This window comes from Perognathus longimembris, chromosome 7 (genome assembly GCF_023159225.1).
Source record: "Perognathus longimembris pacificus isolate PPM17 chromosome 7, ASM2315922v1, whole genome shotgun sequence".
Lineage (NCBI taxonomy): Eukaryota > Metazoa > Chordata > Mammalia > Rodentia > Heteromyidae > Perognathus > Perognathus longimembris.
In genome coordinates this window covers 55,283,661-55,301,820 of record NC_063167.1, presented here as the reverse complement: position 1 = coordinate 55,301,820, position 18,160 = coordinate 55,283,661, and the positions used below count along the sequence as shown (strand labels likewise).

The window sequence follows — 18,160 nt, the reverse complement described above, 5'->3', positions numbered from 1 at the left end:
ACTCAGCATTGAATTTCTCAAAGCCTGTGGTTCTAGGTAAGTAGAGGGAAAAACAAAAGTTTGAATAAAGAACCTGTCTTCTATTCCTTCTTTCCTCACTGAAGTGAGCTGTCTAGAGAAGAAAGTTGCTCTGGCAACTCATTTTTTGGTCCATATCCATGGCATCATGGAAGAATAAAGGAGTTTCCCTTACGGAAGGCAGGCAGCATGTTTTCTGCACAAAGCCCACTGAGCACAGTGCCTGTAAGGCAATGCTTGTGTTTTTCTGAAGGCTGGGAGGCTCTCAGTTGGAGAGTTCTCCCAACCAGGCTAGCCTGGCTGGACTCCTTGAGCTTTCACTGGACCACATCTGTGTTTACTAACACCTCCCTCCTTGTCAAGTAAGGGGATTTATTTGTTGTTAAAACAACAAAACCCTCTGGTCCTACAAATACATGTGCTGTGGTGTTTGTGAAGGCCAGAGACATGAAGAGATTTAAAGACAAAAATCAATCAAGTGGCCAGATACCGTGGCTTACCCCTGTAATCCCACCTACCCAGGAGACTGAGATTTGATGATTGAAGTTTGAAGCCAGTCTGGGCAGGAAAGACCCTGAAACTCTTGTTCTCCAATTAACCACCCAAAAAGCTGGAAGTTGTTGTTCAACTGTTACAGTGCTAGCCTTGAGTAAAAGGTTCAGACACCATGTCAAGGCCTGTTTTCAAGCATGCACATGCGTGCACACAGATACACAGACACACGCACAAAATTCGGCTTTTTCTTTCTCTCTATCCCTTCTCTCCCTCCTTCCCTTCCTTCATTTTTTTCTTTAAATGCAGGTCCTGGGGCTTGAACTCAGGCCTTCATGCTGTCCATGTGCTTTTCTTTTCTTTCTCAATGCTAACACTCTACTATTTGAACCACCACTCCATTTACTGCTTTTTTTGATAGTTAATTGGAGTTAAGAGCCTCATGGACTTTGCCGACCAGGCTGGCTTCAAACCAGGATCCTCAGATCTTAGCTTCCCAAGAAACTAGGGTTATAGGCATGAGTTACCTGCACTCAGCTCAGTCAGATTTTTTTCAATGGAAAAAGAAACCTTTTACTTGAGTGACTAGGAATTTGATTGGGCTATCTGCAATCCTCATTAGGTCTATTTAGCAAAGTTGTGAGGAGAAAATTCCAGAAGCAATTAGTCAACATTCTTGTGTGTATGTGCTAGTATTGGGTCTCAAACTCAGGTCCTGGGCACTATTAGCATTTTTGCTCAAGGCACTGTACCATTTAAGCCACAGTTCCACTTCCAGCTTTTTTTAGTTACTTTTTTTTTTTTTTTTTTTTGCCAGTCCTGGGGCTTGGACTCAGGGCCTGAGCACTGTCCCTGGCTTCTTTTTTGCTCAGGGCTAGCACTCTGCCACTTTGAGCTACGGTGCCACTTCTGGTCATTTTCTGTATATGTGGTGCTGTGGCTTCATGTATACAAGGCAAGCACTCTTGCCACTAGGCCATATCCCCAGCCCCCACTTCCAGCTTTTTGATGGTTAGTTGGGGATACAAACTTTTCTGCTGAAACTGTATATGAGGCAAGCTCTCTTGCCACTAGGCCATATCCCCAGCCCATGTCTATACTTTCTTTTAAGAGAAAAATAAATGGCTTTTGTATTTCCACAGGTAGCAACAGAACTGAAACTGGGCCAACCTCCTGTGTGCTTTTTAAGTTTTAGGACGTGGTAGTGCTTGAGCAGAGGTAAAGAAGCTAGCTAACAAGGTGCAACACTGTCCCTTAAGGCTCCCTCTACTATTTGAGGCCACAGCTCCACTTTTTGGTAGTTAACTAGAGAAAAGAGTCTCAAGGACTTTATTGCCTGAATTAACTTTGAACTTCAATTTTCAGATCCCAGCCTCCTGACTAGGTAGGATTACAAGTGTGAGCCACCAGTGTCTGGATTTTAGTGTATCTAACTGAATGCTAAGCAAGTAGATCTGAGGTAAGGTTGATAGATGGGAGAACAGGGAAAAATTATTTTTAACAAATATCAAAAAGAGCAGACTCAAAAGTTAAGACTCAGAAGCAACTGATAAAAAAGCATTTAATTTCCCCTCCCACCACACCTACTTCTGGATGTTAGACATAAGAGGGGCAACTAAATCTTCCTTCTTTGAAATGGCAAAAAGTCTAGGAACTATTCATAAATGGGTAGAGAAAAAAATGAAATGCACATCTGGCAAGAAGTTCTAAAAGTTAACTGAGTTTTGGGAGGGCTTCACCAAATCTAGTCTACCCAAAGCTATTGTTTCAGGATTAGGAGTTAGATGTATGTGTATTGGTGTAGCTCAGAAAGTGTAAAAGCTACAGTTAAGATCCGCCATTTTGAGTCTGTAACTCTCATTTCCTACATGGAGAACAGGAAATGTTTCTCTCCTTTCTTTCTCTCTCTATTTGAACTCTGTTAAACTAAAATAAATCCTTGTTAAAATTTCCATCTTGTGAGACTCTGGTTTCTGTGACACACCCTGAAATGCTCTTCATATGTGGATCTGAAGGACCTGTGATTTTTACATGGAAACTGGAAAGCTGAGGGAATTCCCTGTCCATTCTCCTATGACAGATCTGCTTCTAAAAATTTACGTTTTCAGAATGAAACATATTATTAAACCCTGCCATGACTATAAATGTAAATCACAACAACACTGAGATTCTACCTCAACTCAGAATGGCTATCATCAAGAAAAGTAATAATAACAGATGCTGGTGGGGATGTGGCCAAAGGGAACACTGCTACACTGTTGGTGGGAGTGTAAACTTGTTCAACCACTCTAGAAAGCAGTATGGAGGTTCCTCAAAAGACTAAGCATAGAGCTTCCCTATGACCCAGCAATCCTACTCTTGGGTATTTACCCAAACCACAAACTAGCCTGCACGAAAGCTACCAGTACAACCATGTTCATTGCAGCATTATTTACCACAGCTAAAATATGGAATCAACCATCAGTGGATAAGTGGATCAAGAAAATGTGGTGTGTATATATACACAATGGAATTCTATACTTCCATCAGAATGACATTGCCCCATTTGTAAGGGAATAGAAAGACTTGGAAAAAATTATATTAAGCTCACTAAGCCAAAATAAGACCCAAAGAAACACAGGCATGCTGCATGGTTTTCCTCATTTGTAATAACTAGAATATGTCTAGGATATTCTTAGGAGAGGACCATAATAGCTCATTAGCTATGTGCATATGACCATATAAAAGGATGCTTCTAAACTCCAAGAAATGGAAACAAGGTGTGTTTTTTTTAATTGTACTCTTTGCAGTTATTGCATTTTTCTTTCTTTTTTTCCCTTTGGTTTATTCTCTGATGTCACTGAAGTTTATCTGATTTGAGGAAGGAAAGTAAATTACAGAAATGGTGGGGTAAAGGATGAACCAATTCAACAGTGATACTCACTAGACATTATGTTGGAAATGAACTTTATAATTTGGGTGGGAGGGGCATTAGGAGAGGAAAATGTGGGAGAAAATAAGGGGAGAGGTAACACTGTTCAACAAGACATGTACTCATTACCTGACTTATCTTACTGTAACCCCTCTGTCCATCACTTTTACAATAAAATTTAAGTAAAAAATAACCTTGCCATGAATGTTAAGTACAGAAAAAGTGTGTGTGTGTGTGTGTGTGTGTGTGTGTGTGTATGCGCATGCGAGTGTGTATACAGGTCCTGGTACTTGAACTCAGGGCTGGGGTGCTGTCCCTGAGCTTTTATGCTCTACCACTCAGAGCCACAGCTCCATTTATGGCTTTTTGGTAGTTAACTGGATATAAGAATCTCACAGATTTTCCTTCCCTGGGCTGGCTTTGAACTATGATCCTCAGATCATAGTCTCCTAAATTGTTAGGATTACAAGTATAAGCACCTGATCCTGGGAAGTTCATTTGTTTCAATAAAAAAAGCTACATGCAAATGAACAGGAAATAGTGAATAGCAAGGAGAAGTAAAACTTTTAGAAGGAAAAGTAAAACAATCAGGAGAATGAACTGCTAGGTCAGAAAGGCAGGTCTATGGGCACTCATACTTTTTCTCTCTAGTTTTGTGAATTTATGATCACCAAACAACTGGCTGGTTAAAACATTGTCCTTGGGCTGGGAATATGGCCTAGTGGCAAGAGTGCTTGCCTCATATACATGAGGCCCTGGGTTCGATTCCTCAGCACCACATATACAGAAAATGGCCAGAAGTGGCACTGTGGCTCAAGTGGCAGAGTGCTAGCCTTGAGCAAAAAAGAAGCCAGGGACAGTGCTCAGGCCCTGAGTTCACGGCCTAGGACTGGCCCAAAAAAAACAAAAACAAAAAAACAAAAAAAATTGCCCTTATCTATGTATGTTCTTCCTGGATCTCTCACACTGTTCCAACCTTGCTAAATTTCATTTTTCCTTTTCCTGTGTTGGTAATGTGGTGCTTCTGGGACAAATCCAGGCTGTTAAAGAGTGGGTTAGGATTATTATCTGTGCAAAAGTATCTTCTAGTCTTGTTCTCTGTTAGGCCAGACACAGCTTCACACCACCACAGAGATCTGTCACCCACAGAGTAAGGATAACAGCCCCAACGCAGCCAGAGCAGAGCTTTCCTCTGCCATCCCTGCGCCTGGTTGGGGAAACCATTCGAGACACATTTTTCACAAGGGATGGCTATGTAAAACGATGGCTCCTGGAGAGTCTTCCATCCTATGCACAGTCAGGTCACATAGTTCTCCTCATTTTCAAGGCCGTAGGAGGTTATATGTACCTTTCCTTTAGAGGCTTAAGCACAAGCGTTTGCAAAAATGGAAGGATGGTTTATAATCTGCACTTAAAGGGCCTCTCCATAAATAGAACTTTTCAAAAGCACTTGCAGTTTCTCAGTGTACCAAATTACTGTTTTTCTTCATTCTCTGCTCCATTCTGTTTGAAGTTTAAATTTGACAAATATCTTTTCATAGATATGAAAAAAATTATCCTTTGTTAAAGTGACCTTCCTATGATCCGCTCAGTCCTCTTCTTGCTTAGGTTTTCATGGTCTGGCCGAGTGCCTGAAGCACTCCATTCAAACTTCTTAGGACAGCCTAGAACTGGCAAAGGGAGCCATGGGTCATGTGGGGCTGCAGAACACTGGCTGGGGCAATGGAGGAGCTGAGTACTTAAGTGCTATGAAAATTAATCTAAAGTTTTAAATTCATATTTGACTCATTTACTGGAAAATTAAAAAATATATTGGGAACAACTTGGGCCATGGAAAATCAAGAGCAGAGACAAAACCCACCATGTGACTAAGGCAACTACCGAGGGAGTAAATGAAGGATGTGGGCAGATGAGTACAAAGGTCTGGAATTCTCTTTAGCTTATTCTTTGCCGAGGACACAGCTCAAAAAACCCAGCTCATTTCATGAGGATTGCAGTGCATGGAAAGCAGTACACTGAATACAAAGGTCTTTGCAGGAATCCAGTGACCATATGACAGAAAGGAAAAAGATTTTTTCTGTCCCTAAGAATAAGTTTCTCAGCCAGGTGCCAGTGGCTCACACCTGTAATCCTAGCTACTCAGGAAGCTGAGCTCTGAGGATCCCAGTTCCAAGCCAGACAGGGCAGGAAACCCCGAGAGATTCTTATCTCCGATTAACCAGCAAACAGCCCAAAGTGGTAGTAGAGTGCCAACCTTGAGCAAAAAGGTAAGGGACAGAGCCCAGGCCCTGAAGTTCATCCCATAGTACTGGCACACACACACACACACACACACACACACACACACACACACACACACTCACGCACATACAGAAAAGAAAAAGAACAGACTGAATTTCTCAATTTCTCAGTCCCTTAGAGACATATAAAGGATTTATGTCTAACTTCTGAGATGAGGAGACAGAACTCCAGTACTCATCTAAGTTCACTTCTCCCTTTATCTTGACCTCACCTTGCACAAGGTCTTTCCAGCATCCCTGACAAGGTCTTATCTAATTTCCTGCTGAACTACCAGTAAAGACCTACAAAAGGTAGATAGTCATAGGGATTCTGCCAAACTGAAATAAATTACTACCTATTGCCAATAGAATTAGAGTCCATGATCTGTTTCTCTGTGTCTCTGTCTTTCTCTGTGTCTGTTTCCATTTCTGTCTCTGTCTCTGGACTATACTATGTCCCAAAACAAGCATCTGTCCTTTTGCTAAGTGACAGTGATCATTGAAGGTAAGAATTTTTCCCCTATAACTCACAAGTGGGTTCTCTCCAAGTGCAGTTTAATACTATAATTGCAAAAAGAGTTGTTTGTTTGTTTTTTTTGAGAGAGAGAAGAAATCCATCCAAAACACAAAGGCCAGGTGTAGAAAGGTGCCCCCACAAGTCGGGGCTTCTATTCTTCATACTGCAGTCCCATCATTGATCCGTCAAAGCCCCCCAGACATCACAGGTTGTGCAGGGAGCTTGGCACCCTGTCAGCCCTCCAGGAGAAGTCAGAACCTGACCACTGCTGAGTGCCATTAGTATCTGAGGGACTCTAAAGTAGCCACCTGTTCATTGGTAGCTCTGGGTCTATGAGACCTCCCTGCCTCTCTCTATCTCTACTCTTGAATTTGAGAACATAGCAGATTATCCTCCAAAGATGGCTGCATTAATATCCTCTATGCCACATACTCTCAGAAGGCTGAGGTCTGAGAAAAGTGATTTGAAGCATGCCTGGGCAGACAAATCCTAGTGACTCTTTATCTCCAGTTAATCAGCCAAAATCCAGAAGTGGAGCTCAAGGGCATCAGAGGGAAAAAGAAAAAAAGAAAAAGAAAAAGTGGAGTGAGTATGTGAGGCTTGAAGCTCAAGTGTATTGGTGTGTGTGTGTGTGTGTGTGTGTGTGTGTGTGTGTGTGTGTGTGTATGTATGTACAGGTGCACACCCCCTCCACACACCCCCCCCCAAAGGCATCTAATCTACTTCCTCTCGAACAGAGGCTGCCCTAGGTGACTTGTAATCTACAGAGCAGTGGAAACAGTGGACATGGCCTCCTAGCCTAGGTGAGAGCGGGCGGGATTGCTGCTGCTGTGGTCTCCTGGACCTCACTCCCTGGATACTTCCAATGGGGCTTCACCTGTTAAACCCAGGAAGAAGCTTTGAGATGCACAGGTCATTGTAGAGAAGCTGCCTGAGCCATCCCTGGCCATTTGAACAATTCCAGCAGAAGCCCCCAGCTGTCACAGCACAGAGAAGAGCTCTCCCCATGCACTGGCACAAACTTTCCCCTCACCCTCCATACACTGAAGCCATGATGATGGAATGGTTTCTTATATGTAGATAACTGGAACAGACAAGTAAACTCAAATTGGAGGTTCTTAAAAAAATCCACAGAAAAAGGCAAAAGACACAATTCTAGTGACTCAGAAGATAAGACTCCTGAAAATCATATACTACAGAAACTAGAAAGTTTAAAAATAAAATTTTTTGAAAACTAAGCATTTTGTGGTGTGTGTGTGTGTGTGTGTGTGTGTGTGTGTGTGTGTGTATTGCATGCACACAATACCAGAGTTTGAACTCAGGGCCCCTTGCTTGGTTTTCTTGTTCATGGGTGATGCTCTACCGCTGACTGACTTTTGTTAATTATTTTAGAAGTGGAGTCTCAAGGACTTTTTGTTTGGCCTAGCTTTGAATTCTGATCTTCCTGGTCTCAGCCTCATGCATAGGTAGGATTATAGGCATGAGACACTAATACAGGGCAACATTGGATAAATATCCAATACCTTCTGCCCTTTCGCCACTTTGTGCCAGGCACTGTGTTACAGACTGGTAATAAAGCAATGAACAAAACAAATGTAAGTCTTGAAGTATACCATTTTTGTTTTTATTTTCCGTTAAACATTTTGTTCTTTAAAAAAACATTATCAAGTTGGGCTCTGGTGACTCACACCTGTAATCCTAGCTACTCAGGAGGCTGAGATCTGAGGAGCAAGGTTCAAAGCTAATCTGGACAGGAAAGTCCAAAAGACTCTTACCTCCAATTAACCACCAGAAAACCCTTAGTGGCGTTGTGACTCAAAGTAGTAGAGTGCTAGCCCTGAGCAAAAGAGCTCAGGGACAGTGCACAGGTCCCATGACCGACTCCTCCCTCTCCCAGATATTATCAATTATTATTTTGCAGTGCTAGAGTTTGAACCTAAGTCCTCATAGATGCCAGGCAAGTATTCTAGCACTGAACTACATCTTCAGCCCCAGTAGACAGTTTTTTTTAAAAAAAATTATCTTTAAATTTGTATAAAGGGTTTATATTTAACATTTTCATTTGTGTATGTATACAAGGTAGCTTGATAAGAGTCATGGCTTCTGTCATTCTCCATGCCTGAGCATTTATTTCTTGCTGGCAGATACAGAGAGGTAAAGAAGCAATTATAGGGCTGGGAATGTGGCTTAGTGGTAGAGTGCTTGCCTTGCATGCATGAAGCTCTGGGTTCGATTCTTTAGCACCACATAAACAGAAAAAGCCACAAGGGGCGCTGTGACTCAAGAGGTAGAGTGCTACCTTGAGCAAAAAGAAGCCAGGGGCAGTGCTCAGGCCCTGAGTCCAAGCCCCAAGACTGGCAAAAACAAATCAATAGTAAACAAAGAAGCAGTTATAACAAATCATGACAAATACAAAGATGAAGGAAGATGCAGCTCTATCAGAACCCACAGGAGGACAACTAATGCTAGTTGTACACAGTGTAGAAAATGTCATGATCAACGTGAAACGAGAACAGAAAGTAATGAGAACAACCTTAGACTGAAAAGAATAGCATGAGATGAAAAGAACAAGGTTAAAAAATACATAATAAGAATTAAAAACTTAGAGAAGAGTGATGTGAAAAACAGTATCAGTAATGTTGAAGGTAAATCTGGGACTTTTCCTAGGAAGCAGATGGCAAAATAGTGAAAATAATGGCATATAGATATAATATAAAACTGCATTCTCCAATGCAAAAGTCACTTGGCACATGTTGCTACTGTGTGTTTGAAATACGGCTACTCTGGGTTGAAATTTGTATATGAGCAACATAAATACCAGATTTTAAGAACTTATTCCAAAAAAAGCAGTCTTTTTATTTTTCACTTTTTTATTGTGGTCTCCAGAAAATTCCAAATTACAATACTGTGATTCATGTTATTTTTCTATGAGATTGTACTGGTATAGAAAGCAAACTAATGGAGATGGTGTGTTCTTGAGGAAAATAAAGCAAACAATACACACACACACACACACACACACACGAAAGAGTTCAGTGCAAAGAACTGAAGGCATAAAGGTAATGTTGAGTTTCTCCCTTATTTGTGTTAGATCCTAAATTTAGGAATCCAGTTGGTGATAATTTAAGCAAGTAGACTTTGTAGCCCAGGCTGAGAGATGAACTTTCAATACCTTGTCTTTCACTTTCCCCAAGTCATGGGGAACCACTTTTCCCTCTTCCTGTCTCAGTTCCCCTGGGTCCCTGCCTGGATGAATGTGGACATGGTTACATGTTTGTCAATAGCTAAACTCTTTTTGAAACTGAGATGCTGTAGCAGAAGTATTGCTGAGCAAAAGCTTTTTTCCTCCTTTACAATAGTAGAGTGGCAAAAGGAACTAATTTTCTGTATCTGCAAACCTCATACTGAATGAGTTCTGGATTTTTTTTTAAATTAAGAGAAACAAATAACCAAAGGACAGACGTCACATTATCAGTGGAGTGTCTCTGAGTTAATTATGCCATGAGCAAATCGCAGGTTAAAAATTAAGAAACATAGTCTTTATGATGATACCTAAGAGTGCTATGGGGTGGGGGTGTTTATAATCATTAGGACTAGTTCTAAGAATAAAGAGTTAATTATTACATAAAAAATGGATGAAGAAAGAAAATGTAAGAAACTACATTGATTTATTGTTTATTAGTGATTATTTTTGGGTGGAAGAATTCTGGATACATTTTACTTTTCATATTCTTAAATGTCCTCCCTCCCTCCCTCCCTCCCTTCCTTCCTTCCTTCCTTCCTTCCTTCCTTCCTTCCTTCCTTCCTTCCTTCCTTCCTTCCTTCCTTCCTTCCTTCCTTCCCGCTCTTCCTTCCTTTTTTTGTGCTGATCCTGGAGCAGGGCATAGGCATAGTCTCTGAGCTTCTTTTGCTCTAGCCACAGCTCCACTTTCACCTTCTTCTTCTTCTCCTCCTTCTTCTTCTCCTTCTCCTTCTTCTTCTCCTTCTCCTTCTCCTTCTCCTTCTCCTTCTCCTTCTTCTTCTTCTTCTTCTTCTTCTTCTTCTTCTTCCTCCTCCTCCTCCTCCTCCTCCTCCTCCTCCTCCTCCTCCTCCTCCTCCTCCTCCTCCTCCTCCTCCTCCTCCTCCTCCTCCTCCTCCTCCTCCTCCTCCTCCTCCTCCTCCTCCTCCTCCTCCTCCTCCTCCTCCTCCTCCTCCTCCTCCTCCTCCTCCTCCTCCTCCTCCTCCTCCTCCTCCTCCTCCTCCTCCTCCTCCTCCTCCTCCTCCTCCTCCTCCTCCTCCTCCTCCTCCTCCTCCTCCTCCTCCTCCTCCTCCTCCTCCTCCTCCTCCTCCTCCTCCTCCTCCTCCTCCTCCTCCTCCTCCTCCTCCTCCTCCTCCTCCTCCTCCTCCTCCTCCTCCTCCTCTTGTAGTTTAGTGGAAATAAGGCGACTCACAGACTTTCCTGTCCAGGCAGGCTGGCTTTGAACCATGATCCTCATATCTCAGCCTCCTGTGTAGCTATGATTATAGGTATGAGCCACTGGTATCTGGCTTGCTTCTTTTTCTTTTTCTTTCTTTTTTTTTTTTGCAAAAGCAAAAGGAGTCTTTATTGCAAGCTCGAGCAAGAGCTAAGAGGCCCTGAGGCTAAGGCGTCCAGCTGTTTTATACATTCTTTGGGGAAGGCAGGGACTTAGCATACATCATAGCATCTTTTAACAAATCAACACACACCGCGGGAAAATTATAAAATAATTCTAAAGCATGTTTGGCGCATTTGGTGGCGGGAAGGAATCTGGAAAGGGTCATTGGTCAGATCAAGGGACCGACGCATTTAAAATTGATTGGTTATCTGGCTTGCTTCTTTCTTTATTTTGTTTTTTTTTTTTTTTTTTTTTTTTTGTTTTTTGTTTTTTTTGGCCAGTCCTGGGCCTTGGACTCAGGGCCTGAGCACGGTCCCTGGCTTCTTCCCGCTCAAGGCTAGCACTCTGCCGCTTGAGCCACAGCGCCCCTTCTGGCCATTTTCTGTATATGTAGTGCTGGGGAATCAAACCCAGGGCCTCATGTATATGAGGCAGGCACTCTTGCCACTAGGCTATATCCCCAGCCCTTGCTTCTTTCTTTAAAACAATGCATACTTATTATTTTCATACGTAACAAACCTATATAATCAACTTACATTTACTTACATACTTATCAACTTATACAATCTGTCCATGTTCTCTGAGATATATTTCTGCATTTTCTCAGTTCACAAGCCCTCCTCTGCAATTTTTTAGTCTCCACCCACTTTGTATGGAAGAAATCCAGGCAACCCTGTTCATAGCAACAAAGCCTTAGTGAATTACAGCTACATCTTCAAAGAGACTCTCTTAATAATCGTCAGTAGTCAACAACATATCCTTTTGATTTATCCATAGAGCCTATTATTATTATTATTTATTTTTTTTTGCCAGTTTTGGGGCTTGGACCCAGGGCCTGAGCACTGTCCCTGGCTTCTTTTTGCTCAAGGCTAGCACTCTGCCACTTGAGCCACAGTGCCCCTTCTGGCCATTTTCTGTATACGTGGTGCTGGGGAATCGAACCTAGGGCTTCATGTATGGGAGGCAAGCTCTCTTGCCACTAGACCATATCCCCAGCCCCCGAGCCTATTATTTTTTAAAAAATTATTTTTGTCTACTGTTTTCCTCTCTCTCTCTCTCTCTTTCTCTCTCTCTCTCTCTCTCTCTCTCTCTCTCTCTCTCTCAGTTGATACTACCCATCCCCCAACATACTTCCAGTTTCATCTAATAATTTGCTTTTCTGGTCTCTGCCAAGAGCATTAGTTATTGTAAGAAAGTGATTAAGTGAGCTGAGTGTATAGAAATCACCTATGAAGGTTGGGGGAGAAATGAATGGATAGAGGAAGGATGAGAGAATACAGTCACAATATTCAATGTACATCTGTGAAAATGAAACCAGGCAAATTGAGGGGATGGGTGGGACTACAAGAGCATGATGAAACAGTTGATATTGATCAAAAGACATTGTATTCATAAAAAATATGTGAATTGAAACCCTTTTGTACAACTTTTTAAAGATAGCTAGAAAGAAAGGAAGAAATTGCCCAAGAGTTTGAGGCAAAATCTGTACTCTCTCTCTTTCTTCTTCCCCCATCCCTCTCTTTCCCTCTCTCCCCGACAAAGGAATATTCAACAGCTATAATTAACACCTGTGAAACTTAAGTGACTTTTTTTCCCCAATCCTGAGACTTGAACTCATGGCCTGAACATGGTCCCTGGTTTCTTTTTGCTCAAGGCTTAGCACTCCAACACTTGAGCCACAGAGCCACTTCCAGCTTTTTCTGTTTATGTGGTGCTGAGGAATTGAACCCAGAGCTTCATGTATGCTAGGCAAGCACTCTACCGCTAAACCACATTCCCAGCCCCTTAAGTGACAATTTTTATGGACCATATAAAGATATCATGACTGACACAGTAGTGAAGACAGTAAGATATTAATATTTTACCCAAACTCTGCAGCTTCATGTACCTCAAGTCACCATAACCAAAGCTTTGCAACCTTTTCTCTTTCCTTGAAAAGAGAAAGAGTGGCAGATCACTGTCTCAGGGCAGGGGCGGGGGGTAGGTGAGAAGGAGAGGGGTGCTTGCCTTCCGCAGCTGTGTTTTTGCCTCATAGTAGGCCATCACAGGAATGGACGCTCGGTAGTAGGTTTCCAGGCGCTTGGTGATGTTCTTGGTGGTGTCCTCCAGGCACGGGCTGCTCTGTTTCCTTTGGAGAAGGCGGTTGGTCATGGTGTCTGCTGAGCAATCCATGCAGATCACCAAGTGTGGGTCTCCAATCTGGGGGATGGGGACCAGAGCACAATATGGTCAGCAAGTCCAGTGTGCTGGTGTTCAGGAAAGAATGGGCCCTCTCCTTCTTGTAGTTCTTGGCATTCTGGTTGCTCTCTAGAACCAGACACTGCGTCATGGTTTTTAGAGGGACTGAACTTCATGGCTCCCCTGATCCATGGCAGGCTCGGGCTATGAGCTGCCTCAGAGCTGATTCACCCTCAGCTTTAAGGTCACCTTACTCAATGCAGGGATTATGGGCTACCCAGTGCTATCAGAGTCTGTCTTTTACACTTAATGGAGCCATATAGTGGTGTGTGTGTGTGTGTGTGCATGTGTGTGTGTATGTGTGTTTCTCCTATGGGAAGTCTTCCCTAGGCTACTGAGGCCACATTGACCACTTCCTCCTTCATTCTACCAACTTATCTTCTTCCAGCTACCAGCAACAGCACACAGGGCTGGAGGTATGTTGTGGTAGATTGCGAGAGCCTAATGGCAGAGCCTGCACAGTTGGAGCCAGGCTGTTTAGGGCCACATCTTGCTGCTGGTGACTCATCAGTCTCTGAGATGGGTTTTATTATTATTTTACTTTCTAAGATATTCCTCCCCTGAGGCACAAAAGCCCTTCTTTTCCCACTGAATCTGAGCTGATGTAGGGTGATTCTGAGCAGCAGAAAATGGCTGGAACAATGCTGCATTCTTTGGGATGCCAGATCATAAAGGAGTTTTATTATTCTGCCTAGCATGGTAGAAAAATTGCTATCAAGGAAACTAGCTTCTAAGATGTCCAGCTACCTCCAAACTGCCAAGTTGTGAGGAAAACCTACTATACCAGACAGGCCCACCTCCAGAGTTAGCCACTATCTGACTGTTATATATTAGGGACTCGGTAGGAGCCCACCAGCTATGTCCATCAAACTCCAGAACCATGTTTTGTTTTGTTTTTTTTTTGAGGCTGCATCTTGAGCACAGGCTCATATCAAATTGGCAGTCCTTCCAACTCAGCAAATGCTGGATTATAAGCATGCGCTACCACACCTGGTTCTTTCAAACCACCTGATTTTATCATTTACAAAAAGTATTACTCTGAAATTTCTGCACTTCAAATTTCTGTTTGTACAATGATGATAATCAAGGGAAGGTAACATACATATGCCACTTGACATATGGCATAAGGTGCAAAGCATTAGCTATTATGCTCAGTTTCTCTAGTAGGCACTGGGTCTTTGTGTGGGTTAGGAATCCCAAGTTTCTGGTCTCAACTCTTGCATTAAAAAAGTGATTTAAGAAGTGTGTGTGTGCACGTGCGCACACATGAGCATGTGCGTGGTTTACATTTTTGAGTGGTACTGGGTTTGAATTCAGGGCCTTGAACTTGCTAGGCAGATACTTTACCATTTGATTCATATCCCTGGCCCCTTTTGATTTGGTGATTTTATGAATAGTGTCCCTCTCTATGACCATACATGCCTGGACTATGATTCTCCTTCCTGTGTAGATGATATGTGCAGACCACCCTGCCTAGCTCTTGGTTGAGGTGGAGGTCTTGCTCACTTTTTGCCCCAGCAGACTTCCAATCAGGATCTTCCTGATCTCTGCCTCATAAGTAGCTAGGATTATAGGTATGAGCCACTGCACCCAGTCAAAAAATGTTTTAATAAACAAATGATGGTGATAAGCGTTGTGACCTGCACCTTCTGTAAACTTCTTTTGTTTCTAGTGTCTCTGGGACATTCTAAGTGTGCCTCCATGACCCAACCTGACTCTGGAACAAAAGAAGTCATTGTGCCTTGACTTTATCACATACTGGCTGTGAATAAAGGACCCCTGGAACTCTCTGTGGAAAATGTCAGGATGAGTAAGAACAAAGCTGGGATGGGTGAAGACCTTTAGGCCATGTGCAGAAACAGAAGTTGCTACCAAGTGTTGATCAAACTTTTAACCACCACAGAACTGTAACAAAGCAAATTATGCAAACTCTCCAAAATCTAGAATAGTGAAACAAATCTCTGGAATCAGTCATGTGTTTCTGTCTGTATTAATTGAAAAGAGAAATTGAGCATTTGGATAGCAAGAAAGGCTGACAGGAGGAGAAGGAAAATGACCCTAATTCACCAGCAGAGGGCGAGCGAGGAGGCAGTCTGGAATTCAGAGTCCTTGAGATTGGCTACATAGAGCAGAGGGTGTCCTTTTCAGGCCACTCTTAGGGAAAGGAAAGATAATTCAGGGACTTCTTCAGGTACACACAAACATTATAAAAATCTTAGCAGGAGCTGTGAGTAAATGCCCCTCTGGACCATGATAAGTTCAGGGCAGAGGCTTTTTTGGTCCTCTGGCATGTGAGTTGGCGCTTGTTAGAAATATAGGGGCCCCAGACTCGAACTTGCTGAGCCAAGGTCTACATTTTAGAGAATCCTCAGGTGACCGATCACAACATAATAGCTTCAGAAGTTGCCTATCAAGCCATTTCTTCGGTGCCCCCAAACAATGGGATTTGACTGTCTTTCCTGAAATCAGGATTCTTTTCCTGGATGCCAACCTGCCGTCTCATCATTCCATCTGGAATTCACCAGAATTGCTGACATCGTTATTTTAACAGCAAAACATTTTTCAAATGTTAGATGAAATTGTTTTACAAAATGCTGTGCTATACCTTTAGAAAGTCCTTTGGAATAGTCCTCTAGCTCCCAGCTCTGACCATAGGCTGTGGTTCACCTCTAAAACCAAGTGAGGGGCAGAACAGAGAACACTGCCCTTGTCTGAATGAACCAGAGGGATTTGGGGACCATGTTTTGTCCTTACCTCACCCTGTCAGCATCCTGAGAAATGGCCCACGAATATCTCTGGGCTCTTCATGAGTTTTTTTCTTTCTTTTTAATAATCTGGGATCCTCCACAAGAATACAAGGATATTTAAGAAGGATTAAGCATTCAACTTGACCTCACCACAGCCATCTTGAGTTGTTATAGTCACGAATGTCCCTGCATAACTCAGGCTGGTTGTCTTCCATGATTTCCCAGTAAACTATAATTTTTTTTTTAAAGCCATCATATTGGTTATGTGGAGCTTTGCTACCTGATACCAGGAATGTGCCTCTTTGACATGAGCTGTAAAGACAGTGCAGGTACACTGGGACCTCATTGTTCCAGCACAGAGGACTGTTGAGAACCCACAAGCAACAGATTACCAGCTGGAGACGCTGGACTCAGGGCTTTGGAGACAGCCATCCTTTCAACCCATCCCTAATGGGAAATATTACTAGCTCTACTTTCAGGATGAGGAAATAGAAAGCCCAAGAAGTTAACTTGCCCCAAGATCACTAAGGATTAGTTAACACCAGACTGGAGCCAGCTGGTGATGTGGCCCTAGAGGAGAGAGCCAGGGCCTTCAGGATGGGGCTCAGGAAGCATGTGTGGTGGGTGGGCACACAGAACCAGGATAGGAGGGTGGGATGGCTGTGAAGGTGGCATTGCCCATTTTGGCTTCTGGAATCTGGCTTTTGCTGCCTCTTGGGGCCTAGATGGGATCAGTACTCCTCAGTACTTGGTAATTCCAGAAGGGGAAGGAGGACGTTCACTCTGCTCTCCCTGACCCCTCCCTTAACCTTAAGTTTTGTTCAGTTGTCAGGGTACAGGGGAGGCCATGTTTTTTGGTGGGCAAGAAATCTCCCTTGAAGGACAGAATATCTATAATGTTCTCTGTTTGAGACTTAGTTTCCTCATTTATAAATGAGGGTAAGAGTAGTTCCTATTTTACAGGGCTATTGTGAGGGTTAAATAAACTAGCACATATAAAGTATGTAACTTGTTTCAAATACCACATCAATGCAAGTTAATATTATTTAATTGGATTTAAAGGGGTGGCTCTTATATTTGTCTCTTTGAGCTGTAAAAATCTATTGGGTTTAGAGTCAGAGGGCCTGCTGAGTCACAGGCTTGCTTCACTGGCTGACAATAAATTGGACACATCCATTTGTGTAGCTCTCACTTGGAGATGGAGCTCCTTGGGGAAGCTCACTAGAGGAGCTTCAGGGTTATTCTAGCTTGTCTTAATAGAAATAACCCCACTCTGTTGCCCCTACACTCTCTGTCCCAGGCTGCCATTACATGGCACATATATCATATTTGCATATCATAGTGGCATCACCAATTGTCACTCTAGTTGGAACTGTCCAAGTGCCAGGCCGATGACGCTTGCTCCTTAGCACTTAGATTTCTTCTCTGTCTTATTTGAAATCTGCCTCAGTGGGGCCCACAGTGGGAGAGAGGGTTTTGTTTTACCTTTGGGGAGATCACATGAATGAACTGAATTTCTGTTTACACAAGGGCATTCATAAATGCCTTGTAAAGCCCTGGGCTTTCCCATCTGGCTTATAAGCAAGAGAAGACAAAGGTGACAGAGCAGGATTTCAAAGGTGTGAGAAAATTAGTGGCCCCAAACTGGAGAATATTTTTAGGAAATATACTTAAGTGTTAGGACATTTGATATTCACAGAATTCTTTTTTTTTTGGCCAGTCCTGGGGCTTGGTCTCAGGGTCTGAGCACTGTCCCTGGCTTCTTTTTGCTCAAGGCTAGCATTCTGCCACTTGAGCCACAGCGCCACTTCTGGCCATTTTCTGTATATTTGGTGCTGGGGAATCGAACCCAGGGCTTCATGTATACGAGGTGAGCACTCTTGCCACTAGGCCATATCCCCATCCCTATTCACAGAATTCTTTAAATCTATTTTATAGAAAAAGAATGTGATATTGGGTAACTTGGCCCCTGTCACACTCATATATGGCAGAGGCACAATTCCAAATATTCTGACCCCAAGTCCCATGAATGATGTGCTTTCAAGATGTCTCCTTGGGAGACTTTATGTCATGGCATGAGAACCATTTTTCTGATGAAAGCCATTTGGATATTTACAATATTACTTGTAGGTTAAATAATGATTTTTGTTTTCTTGTTGCTGAAATTAAAGTCAAACCTATGTGACCAGTTTGTGGTGGTGCATTAGCACTAATGTAAAAGTGTCAGTCTGGAACTTTATTACAGCTCAGAACATACTAAACTCAATAAATCAGGAGGTCACATGTGCCTGGATAAAATCAATGCTCTTTAGCAGATTGGAAATTGGAAATATGGGTAGCTT

At 42.7% G+C, this 18,160-nt stretch overlaps 1 protein-coding gene across 1 annotated transcript in view; it reads right to left on the bottom strand.

The window, feature by feature from the left end:
* Ak5 (adenylate kinase 5) overlaps positions 1–18,160 on the bottom strand; it is a 260,488-nt gene that overhangs the window by 3,695 nt on the left and 238,633 nt on the right. Inside the window, exon 13 of the mRNA XM_048351624.1 lies at positions 12,841–13,032. Within this exon, the coding sequence (XP_048207581.1) occupies positions 12,841–13,032 (192 nt within the window). The remainder of the gene's footprint in view (positions 1–12,840; positions 13,033–18,160) is intronic.